This window comes from Aptenodytes forsteri, unplaced genomic scaffold (genome assembly GCF_000699145.1).
Source record: "Aptenodytes forsteri isolate BGI_AS27 unplaced genomic scaffold, ASM69914v1 Scaffold8, whole genome shotgun sequence".
NCBI classification, from domain to species: domain Eukaryota; kingdom Metazoa; phylum Chordata; class Aves; order Sphenisciformes; family Spheniscidae; genus Aptenodytes; species Aptenodytes forsteri.
This window is the reverse complement of record NW_008796218.1, coordinates 3,346,392-3,358,020: the sequence shown is the minus strand read 5'-3', so window position 1 is coordinate 3,358,020 and position 11,629 is coordinate 3,346,392. Positions and strand designations below refer to the sequence as shown.

General features: G+C 37.3%; 1 protein-coding gene across 1 annotated transcript in view; it reads left to right on the top strand.

Annotated features, from left to right (window-relative positions):
* The first annotated feature begins 1,201 nt into the window (after nt 1–1,201).
* Nucleotides 1,202–11,629, top strand: part of OTOG (otogelin) — a 104,784-nt gene continuing 94,356 nt past the window's right edge. The window contains 3 exon segments of the mRNA XM_019474491.1: nt 1,202–1,285; nt 3,090–3,180; nt 11,446–11,538. Of these exon segments, the coding sequence (XP_019330036.1) occupies nt 1,202–1,285; nt 3,090–3,180; nt 11,446–11,538 (268 nt within the window).

Here is an 11,629-nt window from a genome sequence, read left to right as displayed (position 1 = left end):
GCGGGGGCGGGCGCTGGGGAGAGAGCTGCGGTGTCTCCTCGGGGAGACGAGGTCGCCGGGACGTGCGGCTTTTCTCTGAGGAGCCCTCCACGAGGAGAGCAGCCCGTTCCTGCGGTCGGTTGCCTCGAACCGCGGTGCGACCAGGGCTGAAGAGGCGACGGGGTGCCGTTGCTCGTGACCCAAGATGGCACCTGGCTTTCCCGCGCTGCCCCGCCGCCTGGAGAGGCCCCTGCGAGGGGTGGCTGGCGGCGCCGGTCTGAGGGACGGGTGTTCTGGTTGTCATCGGGATAGTGTGTTTCTTATATCTTACCTGAATACATCTGTACGTTACCACGATACTGTCAGTATTTCGCATGGCGGTTCTAACCTTTGTGATTCTTCAAGACTTGTCTTTCAAACAGCGTTGAATGTGTGTTTTATCCCAGCCATAAAGAGTGTCAGTCGTGAACGGAAGGAAACTTGGGGTTTAAAGGCGTTTAAGTAGTGAGGGAAGACGGTAGCTAGAGCTTCAGCTCGTTCAGAAATTGTTACACGAAGCGTTCTTGCTCCAAGGAAAGCCAATGTCTGGTCTGGCTCATCCAGCAATAATCGCTTTGTTGGGAGCCTTTTTGCTTCTCAGTAAAAGTAAATGAGCTGGCAGTATTGGATCGTTACAACTCAGTACTGGTTTTTGAATGTGGTTTACCGTGGCAACCCGAGTATATCACTTGTGGTGTGTTGCTACAATATAATTAAGGTGTGTGGTTCCTGCTCCCTTGTTTGAGGGTTGGAAGAAGAAAGCTTGCTTTGTAGCTGTTGTTCGTGGCTCTGCAGAGGAGTCGCCTTTCTTTCTGCTTACTCCCCACTGTTTCTGGGAAGAGCTTAGTGGAGAGAAAAATGTACTACATAACTGCAAACAGGTAACAAAATCAACCACCGGTAAGAGCAAATGCTTGTGGATTGAGGTTCCCCCCAAGAATTCAAGATACAGTAATAGGCTCTTTGTTTTCTTCTGTGCTAGCCTACTGAGCAGAAAACTTCAGTAAGAAATATGCTTAGGAGAACGGAAAAAAAAAATTCAGTATTAGTTTTAAAAAGGTAAGAACCTGAAGAGTAGTTGTTCTAGCCATTTGAGCTCTCTAAAACTAACAATAATGCATTTTTACATGTTCTTTCTTTTAATAAGCTTCCTCAAGAGGAAGAGGTAAAGCAATACTAAGCGATGGTGGTTAAGCCCTCTGCAGAATTTTATGTCCATGAAGACTTAGTTAATGACGAGGCTTCTGAGATCAGTTTTCAGTCAAATGTCTAAGTAGATATTTAGAATGCAGAAAACACCTGCTATTTTAAAAATATTTTACAGAATCGTACACAGGACTGGGCTGTTTGATTTGTATGGTTCTAGTGTATGGTATTTAAATGCAAAAAATCTAACCAAGTTCTTAGGTAAAATTATGTAGATATAGCTGGTGTTGTTTATAATATTATTTTGGAAATACTTTGCTCAGTTATTTGTATCACTGTAGACATCATACATTGTAGCTAATGCTGTTTATTAACAGATACTGTGTTTGTCACTGAATTTTCCTTAATGAAAACTGTATTCTATAATTAATGTGTCACTGAAATATGAATGTTTTAGAGGATATAGCTGCTGCTCTTCATGAGGTGAAGTGAAGAAATAATATGAAATGGCTGTAACATTTGTGTTACTGTATTAAGTAAACTAGGTAAATGTAATTAGTTGCTTCATTAATAAGGAAAAACTTACTATCATAAGTCATTGGCTTCTGAGGATTGCAAAGTTCATGTTAAATTGAGAAAAACGTTACTCAGCCTAGATCTAGGTAGTTCTAGAACAAAGATACGAGGTTATGGAGAAGCTGAGCAATGTGGTTTTAACAAAGGCATACTAGTTAGGAGGTATACTTCTACCTGTTATGAGCATGGCAATATAACCACATCATGACAAAATATCAGTGGATTTTTGTAACTTGGCTAAGCAGGTCTGCTCTTCTGTTTTCTCAGGTAGATGATATAGGCTGAATTGGCTGTTGTGATTTGATGTATTGCTTTTTTTTTTTTTTTAAGGAAATGTAAGTATTTAAGTTTTGAAGAACTCTTTAAGGCACCTTTATAGATCAATGCTGATACTGCTTTCCCTTCTGCATAAATATCAGTGGATTTTTGTAACTTGGCTAAGCAGGTCTGCTCTTCTGTTTTCTCAGGTAGATGATATAGGCTGAATTGGCTGTTGTGATTTGATGTATTGCTTTTTTTTTTTTTTTAAGGAAATGTAAGTATTTAAGTTTTGAAGAACTCTTTAAGGCACCTTTATAGATCAATGCTGATACTGCTTTCCCTTCTGTATTGTAGTACATTTTACATGACTGGTTGTTTTGTGTGCACTAAAACCACAAGTTAATATTATTTCCTTAAAGCATATTTTCTGGTATGGAAATTATTTTCTGACTAATACACAAATTATCTTGGCTCTTGTATAATATTCTCCACAATTTTTCTTTGAGAAGAAACAAGTTATACATGCTCAGGTGCTGTCCTATTTCTTTCCATCATTAAAATGCTTCCTCTAAGATGGGTTCTTTGTACACCAGTTTCCTTGAACCTGGGCATTCAAAGCTGCATCTTAAAAAGCAATTTCCAAAATACTATCTACAGTACCTCTTTGTATAAATAACTGAGTTTGTACCTAGTCCCACTTCTCTGTAAATGGGGTAGACGAGGTCATAAATTTATAAGTAAAGTGCTAAAACTTTGCACTTGCAAGAAGATGGGAAGGAACTTGTATATTCACACCTAAACTATGCACCATCCTTGGGTAAAACAGTGTGAAAGAATGTTGTCCCTCCAATTTACCTAGAAGCTGTCAGATGACTAGTGACTGTGACTGATTTTTAAGCTGTTAACAACTAACCTGCGGGTTCCCCCCCCCCCCCCCCAAGTATTGAGTTCTTGTTTTCTGATAACTTTTTAGTAAGCCAATGTGAAGCAGTGAGCTTACTAAAAATGGTAAATTTACTGATAGACCGTGAAGAGATTTTTTGAGGTTTCTTGGTTATAGATGCTGATTTCTTCATTCTTTCTGAAAGGTGTCTGGAATGGCAGTTTCTAATGCTTCATCTGCTACAATATCCTTATCTTGGAACAGGAGACTTCACAGTATGAAATGTGGACCATCTAGTAAGTTACTTATGCTTTTACGTGAAATAACTTCAATTGTCTGTTATATTCTGCATCATTTAATTATTTTTATGAAGAAAAAACCCCTAAAATAGCTAATACAGGTCTTCAGGGTAAGGGAGCTCTACCTTGATTGGTCTCAAAGGACTGTTTAAGAAATCTTTAAGAAAGGGAAGAACAAACATAGAAGGAGGGAGAATGAAATGGGTAGCAAGTATCTCATGCTAACACATTACATGTCTCAGCTTTTAAAGGAGGATGTAGTTATGATGGCAAGAATTAGGTTTCATTGCCCTCTGCAGATGTAATAGGATAAACTTCCTGGTTTCTTTCTACCCCATATTTCTATGGGGCAAAAATATTTCATAATGATTTTCCATTTCTGATGTATTTGCTTTGGCAAGACAATGTTGCTGGAGGCATGCTTTAAAAATTATTGATGATTGCCCATACTCGAAGGCAAATAAAATCAAGATTATTAAACTCTTTAAACAATGGAATACTTAGACTTGGAAGTTTCCTTTTTAAATCCTGGTAAACGCTGCATGGGAAATGGAATCCATTGTTGTCTGTGTGTGAAAGACATATTAAAAACAAAACAAATGAACAACCTGATCTGCTTTATGCAAGAGTTTCAGTAACATGCTCTAAATGCTTAGAACAGTAGTTTCGTTTTGGCCCTTCCTATTTGAAGAGAGATGCAAGCTGCTATAGCTCTGCCCATGGACTGGGATTTGCACCAATCTGAGGATATATGAAATAGTAAAGCTTTTTTTTTCTTTCTTTTAAACCAACAAGGTAGGTTATCAGCTTCTTTCTCCAGTTTAGTGATGTCTCTATGGAAATTATTCTATGACATACACAGAAAACTGTGATTATAATGGACTTAATTTCATCCTATTACAGTCAATGTTTGTTGCAATAACATTTTTTTCTTGCTTCCTATAACTCTGTGTATATAAACCAACATGTTTTAAGTGGAATTTTTGTATGATGGGTGCATCATTTATTGTGCAATAGTTCTCTTTACCTTTGTGTTGTATTAGTCAACTGAAAGCAGTTTAGAAAGCCATATAATGTCTTAGATGTCAATGGAACAAAAAAGTTGGTATAGTACAAGTAAACACCAAGAGATAAATTCTTGTGTTAGTTTCTTGTACCCAGGGAATATGGGATTTGAGTTTTGAAACCTTTATCAGAATAATTTACAGCAGTTAATGCATAGTTTACATAGCTGTTAAACTTGTAAAAAAAAAAAACTTTGGAGCTAACACATATTAAGAATCTGGGACAGGCAAAACAAATTTTTTTCTGGAAGTAAGTTTCAAACTACTGCTGAAAATTCCTAACAGGTTAAACACTTCAAGTTTTCTTGTGTTGAAATGCTGTAGCAAGCATGAGGCTTTAATGTTTAAAGTCACTGTTACTATAGTAATATACTTGTCCTTTACAATGTGTGTGTGCTGATTCCAAAAGATGTACCAGAGCAGAAAATCTGCAGCTAACTGGAAGGCTCTTAGTATTGAAGGATTAAAATTATATCCTACTCGCTCACCTCAGAATCTCAAGAAGGAAAATTTTTGCATCCTGGTGTAATGAGAGCTTTGTCCTCATTTCAAGGCTGTATTGCATCCTGTTGAAGCCTGTATCACAGAAAACTTGTGCTGTTACAGGCAGATGCTGTGAAGAAGACGACTATGAAATTGAAAGATAAAAGATAATGCAAGAAATATTTGTTTATTAGTTCTCCCATAGTAAAAAACCTGAAAGCTTTCTAGAGGAAGTGTGCAATGGGGATTATGCAGAGTTACAAAATATAAAATTTCTAGAATTTTAACAGCAAGTTTAAATATTCAATTTTAAGTATACCTTCTACTCTAGGTCTAGTTGATGTTTCTTGCAAATTCTTATTCTAAACTACTTTGGTTTTTTTCACTTTTCCATTTCAGAATACCATTTTATAATAAAATTTACTGATTTTTTTTTTTTTTAAATAATTGATCTTTTTAGTAGTTTGATAACCTTCAGGCAGACCTCTCTTCTATGCTTGCATAAAGTTTACAAAGTATGTCATCTTTTAAAGAATCTTAAAAACTGGAAAGTCTTTGTCTATTTCTGTAAATGACTGTCTGGAGCTCTGAAACTGTTTGGGCCAATGTTGGTAAATATGCAGAATCATAAGAACTGAGGGAACAGGTTGGACCTTGTACCTATCTAGCTTAAGTAAAACTTGATCACTTTAAGATCTCTAAATTAATCTTTCATGCTTCAACTTTTCTGTCCAAGTAAATCTAATAATGAATATCCTGAAAGGAAACCTGTCTTCAGTGATTTGCATTAAGACATGGCATGAAAAACTTTTTAAAAAAAAAAACAACAGTAACAAAATACAGAATTCCAACACTAGGAAGTGCTTACTGTTTTACAGAAAAATACTGATAGGAAGGTCCACATCAGTCACAAATCTTCAAGAATTAATAGTGTATTGATGATAATGGTGTATTACAGTGAGGTCAAAATTTAGTTGGAGCAACTGGATTGACATGATGGTTAAAACAAAAATCAAATATTTCAAGGTTGATGCGCATAGTAATTTGAGTAGTCAGGCATGTTCTTGAATGTGTTGGCTTGCTTTTACTTTTGTGAAAAAACTTTAATTTAGATGTCTCTCTGATTTAGTATCTTTACATGGGATACGCGTAAAGATAGTATCTTTATATGGGATACAGATAGATGCTTTCTTTGTGGTTACCTCTTTGTGCTCCAAGGGTAGAGCTGTTCTTCAGTGACTGCATCTCACTTCATGCTGAAGGGCTTCACATTATATAAATTACTTTCAGCTATACTTGTTTTATTCCTGATAAACATGTTAGAAGATTGCAGGATCATGGGTGAGCAAACCTGGACATATAGTTGGTTTGCAACTGAAATAAGTTCAAGAGATCTTAAGTACTCGTTAGAGAAGTAGTAATGTAAGAAGGTGTAATAAACTAAGTGGGCACATAGATGCAAACCTACAAAATATATTGCAATAATAATATTTCAAAATAAATGCTTGTTTTGATGAAAATGCAAGATGCCTTTGAACAGTTACCATATGAAATTGGCAGAAGTTGTTCTTGGAGCCCAGGTGAAGAACGCTTGAAAGGCCAACCAGAGTTGGGTGGGACTGTACTGTATTTCAAAATGGATTTTGGAACTTCCTCTTGTCAGGTCTATGTGATGCTGTTAAAGCATCTCTTTTTCAGACAGCAACAACAGTAATAACCCTGTGAAGCTTGGACACTTATTTCCAGAAACACTTGCAATGAAATGCAAACAGGCTAGATTACAGTCTCACTCTTTCAAAGGCTGTGATAAATAATGGGTATGAGGTTCTGCTACTGCTTATAGGGTGTTAGCTCTGGCCTGAAGGCTCTCACAGCCTGACACTGAAGAATTAAGAAAGGGGGATGAATTAAATGGAGGTCCAGGTGCCCAAGGGATTAAAATAACTCTATCCACATATTGAGTGGGGTTGCAGCCTATTAAGTAATTACCAGATGGTTAGAGTAGTTAAGCAATGAGAGGAGCAGAGAAGAATTCAGTCCTGCATTATAAGATGATCCCAAGTCTTCACCCTGTTCCATAAGGAAGGAATTTGAGACAAGTTGCTTCATGGCAACAATGGTCATATTATCAGAGTGACTTGCAGGTTGTAATGGCATCACTGCTTAGAAATCACATTATTACTTATGCGAGTCGACTCATGTTACTTAGGCCTACCACTTTCTGCTAGAAAAGTCTCACCAGTTTTCAATTTCAGATTCCAACCCAATGCACTCAACTGGCATAAAGTCAAAAGAAAAAGAGGAGCTAAGGACTTCTTAATAGAGGTCACTTTCAGGTAAACAAAGGACACAATATTCTTCCATAACCTTTCCTAATTTTAACCTTCACTTAGTCTTGCTGTTTGTTCCATTTCTGCAGGTGTTACAATGTTTCTCATATCCCTAGGAGAGATCTAAACTTGTGATATGATCATATGGATTAGCTTATTTAGGGAGCTTATAGTCCTTTAATGACAAAGATCAGAGTGAACCCTTTGTTATAGTATATTTATTCTGGATACCTGAGGAAGTATTTCTGTGTTAATTGAGCAAATTGGATGATTAAAGGAGGCCACATTGTTTGCAGTAGGTAAGATCACTAAATGTGATCTGAATCAACACTGTATTCCTCTCATTATCTGGTTAAGTGTAACTAATCTTTGCACACAGAGCTTTTCTGCACAGTGTAAGGAAAGATACTACAGTGATGTAAAAAGGGATATAAGCAAATACAAAAGCTATGTTTATCATGGTTTTTCCTAGAATCATACATGCACAGACAGAACTTCATAAAGGGGAAAATGCTCATCATTGAGTCATTTGACTTCCAATTCAGATTTGACTAACTCCCTTTCTCTAAAAGGGAGCAAGGGAGATCCTTCCCAGTGACAGCAAGGGTTCTGTTATGGTTTAACCCCAGCTGGCAACTGAGCACCACAGAGCTGCTCGCTCACTCTCCCCCCCGCCCCCCCCCCACCCCGCGGTGGGATGGGGGAGAGAATCGGAAGTGTAAAAGTGAGAAAACTCATGGGTTGAGATAAGAACAGTTTAATAATTGAAATAAAATAGTAATAATAATAAAAGAATATACAAAGCAAGTGATGCATGATGCAGTTGCTTGCCACCTGCCGACCAATGCCCAGCCAGTCCCTGCGCAGTGGCCCCCCTGGCCAACTCTGCCCCATTTATATACTAAGCGTGATGTCACATGGTATGGAATATCCCTTTGGCCAGTTTGGGTCAGCTGTGCTGGCTGTGCCCCCTCCCAGCTTCTTGCTGGCAGGGCATGAGAAGCTGAAAAGTCCTTGACTAGTGTAAGCACTACTTAACACTGATGTTTTAGTCATTGCTATCAACATTATTCCCATACTAAACCCAAAACACAGCACTGTACCAGCTACTAGGATCTATCCCAGCCGAAACCAGGACAGGTCGCCAGATCAGCTGACTGTGTACACAATCTGAACAAACGTGGCTCAAAGCAGGTTACCTGAGCCATGCTTAAAGGGGAATCATTCAACCCGAAACATCAAAAGGGGGCTAACTTCCTCTACAGCTAAGAGGAACATGACTTGCAGCCTAATTGCAGATTACTGTAACTGGACAGGCAATAGGGCATAATCTTAGAGAAGCAAAGAACAGAGACCTGAGCTCTGATTACACAGGTCTTGCAACACTCAAGATGAAAGAGATCAATGTCTGCCTCTCTTGACAAGAGGAATAAGGCTTTTGCATTAGTGACAAGATTTGTCTCTGTGAGTATGTTAATGAGATGGCTCAGTCAGAATAAGTAGGGACCTTTCTACATGGTGCTTGCATTAGTTTTTAAATTGAACTCTTGCTGGCCAGGCAGGGAAAGGAGCTAGATATTTGGGCTAGCTAAGCAAAGGAGCGTTCTCTTTAACTTTGTCCACCTGCCTTGTTCTTTTCAGCATGGCCTCTTTTTTTTTCTTTTTTCTTTTTTTTCTTTTTTCTTTCCTTCTCCGGGAGGTGGTGTGTGTTGAAAAAAATATAAAAGATGTTGGTAGGAAATTGGTATTGGTAAAACATCAATAAAATGAGCTTCTAGAAGAGGGGAGAAAAATTAGGTAGGGAGAAAGCACCCTTTGAAATGGATTTATTTTTCCGTTGCTATTGCTGGAATCAAGAATTCAGCATCCATTTAATGGCAGTAGGATGTCAATGATCAACTCTTGACTTGTTAGAAAGCATTTGTTTCCTTGCAATCAGTTTATAAAAAAACCTCTTCAACCATTCTGTAAAGTAAGTCAGAATCTACTTTTGATGTTGGCGCTTTTCATGTATGTTTAGCGAATGCCTAATAGTGAGAATAAAACCTAAAGATGGTGTGATTCATCATAAAACAGTGGTCTGTATCTTAGAAGGCTTTCCTCTGAAGTCTAATTCTGTCAAGACTAAATCAATGGTAGAGTCTATTTGGATTGTCAGAAGTGGAGCTTGCTTTATTTTGCCTGAATCAGCAAAGCTTTTGCAAAAGCCCAAAGGTAATCTAGGTATGTTAGGACTTCCGTGAATGCTACTGATGATTAGATATTTCATAAGCAAGGGTTTTACTGAAATGGGAGAAAAGATCTTTTCCTGTGAATTCTGGTTTTCAGGACAGCACTTAAAAAATTCATATATAAGATTATTTTTCAAGAATGATGTGTTTATAAAGATAAAAAACCCAAGAAGGCTGAGTCTTCAGTTTGTCTCTTTCTGAAATAGTTTCTTCTGAGCAACTTGTCTGCTTGTCTGCAACAAATACAATCTCAGTATGTGTTCTCCAAACACAAAAATTACTATGATTGCATAATAATTATTAAAATTAAAATGCTTTCCTAAAGAGCTTAAACTTCTTAACTTTGTCCACCTGCCTTGTTCTTTTCAGCATGGCCTCTTTTTTTTTCTTTTTTCTTTTTTTTCTTTTTTCTTTCCTTCTCCGGGAGGTGGTGTGTGTTGAAAAAAATATAAAAGATGTTGGTAGGAAATTGGTATTGGTAAAACATCAATAAAATGAGCTTCTAGAAGAGGGGAGAAAAATTAGGTAGGGAGAAAGCACCCTTTGAAATGGATTTATTTTTCCGTTGCTATTGCTGGAATCAAGAATTCAGCATCCATTTAATGGCAGTAGGATGTCAATGATCAACTCTTGACTTGTTAGAAAGCATTTGTTTCCTTGCAATCAGTTTATAAAAAAACCACTTCAACCATTCTGTAAAGTAAGTCAGAATCTACTTTTGATGTTGGCGCTTTTCATGTATGTTTAGCGAATGCCTAATAGTGAGAATAAAACCTAAAGATGGTGTGATTCATCATAAAACAGTGGTCTGTATCTTAGAAGGCTTTCCTCTGAAGTCTAATTCTGTCAAGACTAAATCAATGGTAGAGTCTATTTGGATTGTCAGAAGTGGAGCTTGCTTTATTTTGCCTGAATCAGCAAAGCTTTTGCAAAAGCCCAAAGGTAATCTAGGTATGTTAGGACTTCCGTGAATGCTACTGATGATTAGATATTTCATAAGCAAGGGTTTTACTGAAATGGGAGAAAAGATCTTTTCCTGTGAATTCTGGTTTTCAGGACAGCACTTAAAAAATTCATATATAAGATTATTTTTCAAGAATGATGTGTTTATAAAGATAAAAAACCCAAGAAGGCTGAGTCTTCAGTTTGTCTCTTTCTGAAATAGTTTCTTCTGAGCAACTTGTCTGCTTGTCTGCAACAAATACAATCTCAGTATGTGTTCTCCAAACACAAAAATTACTATGATTGCATAATAATTATTAAAATTAAAATGCTTTCCTAAAGAGCCTTAAACTTCAAAAGATCAAACATTAACAAAATAAGTGAAAATATCACAATTGTTAGAAAAGCACTTAATCACAAAGTCTAAATTTAGTAGCAAAAAGCTTTGTTTCTGCTTGTGCACATCTTTCCTTAGACTGAAAACTTATTTTGTCAGATTTTGATGGGGATCTCCCCAGGGAAAATAAAAAGTAAAAAAAACCCAACACATTTCCCTCCCCCAAACCCAAACCTGTCATTGCAAGTTAGGAAGCTTGGTTTCTCTACAGTAAGCTCACTATACTTGAGCATTAAATTTTTCCTTTCTGAAAAGTTTGTCTCTAATAAAATTAGAAACAAGAGCAGTGGTCTGTGTCTTTATGGAAAGTGTTTGTGGTTGGTATACTTAAAAGTTGTAAGATGGAAGGACGGCAGGCAGCTGAAAGATTTGCAGCTGGGATCTCAACATTTGTATTTCTAGGGTAGTATGCTCTCATCCTGGTAGTATCTTATCTGTATCTTATCCATACAGTGTTATTTGTAGCAGTCTTTTATATGAGGGTATAGGCACTGTGCTTTTTTGTTGTGTAATACTTGTTCACTTCCTCTTCATTGCTTAGGGGACTAAAAACATGTCAGACTAACAGATATCACAGCTATTTTGATTAGGCTTCTCTAAATGTGCAATAGATTTACTTTATCTGAGGTATTTCTTGAGGTGAAGCTTTTGCAGTATGTTTCCTGTTTGTGGAGGCCTGTGGGATTCTCCTGGATGTTTAAATGCTAAGGCAGCATCTCCTGTCATTCATGGAGTTACATTCGGTGACAGAACTGGGTCTTAAGAATGAAAATTATCATAATTTATTTTTAATATGCCTTGTTTTTTGCACTCAGATTCATTTACGTGTTTTAATGGAGGTGAGTGTGTCTACAGAGAGCTGTGCAACTGCAGTCGGTTTAATGCAACTGGACCAAGATGCCAGACAGGTGTGTAGAGAGAGAAAACTAACTGGGTTTCTGGGATTGTACTCTGGTTCCCACAGCTACAAGAATGACTACCCTCTACCTAAAGGTTCTG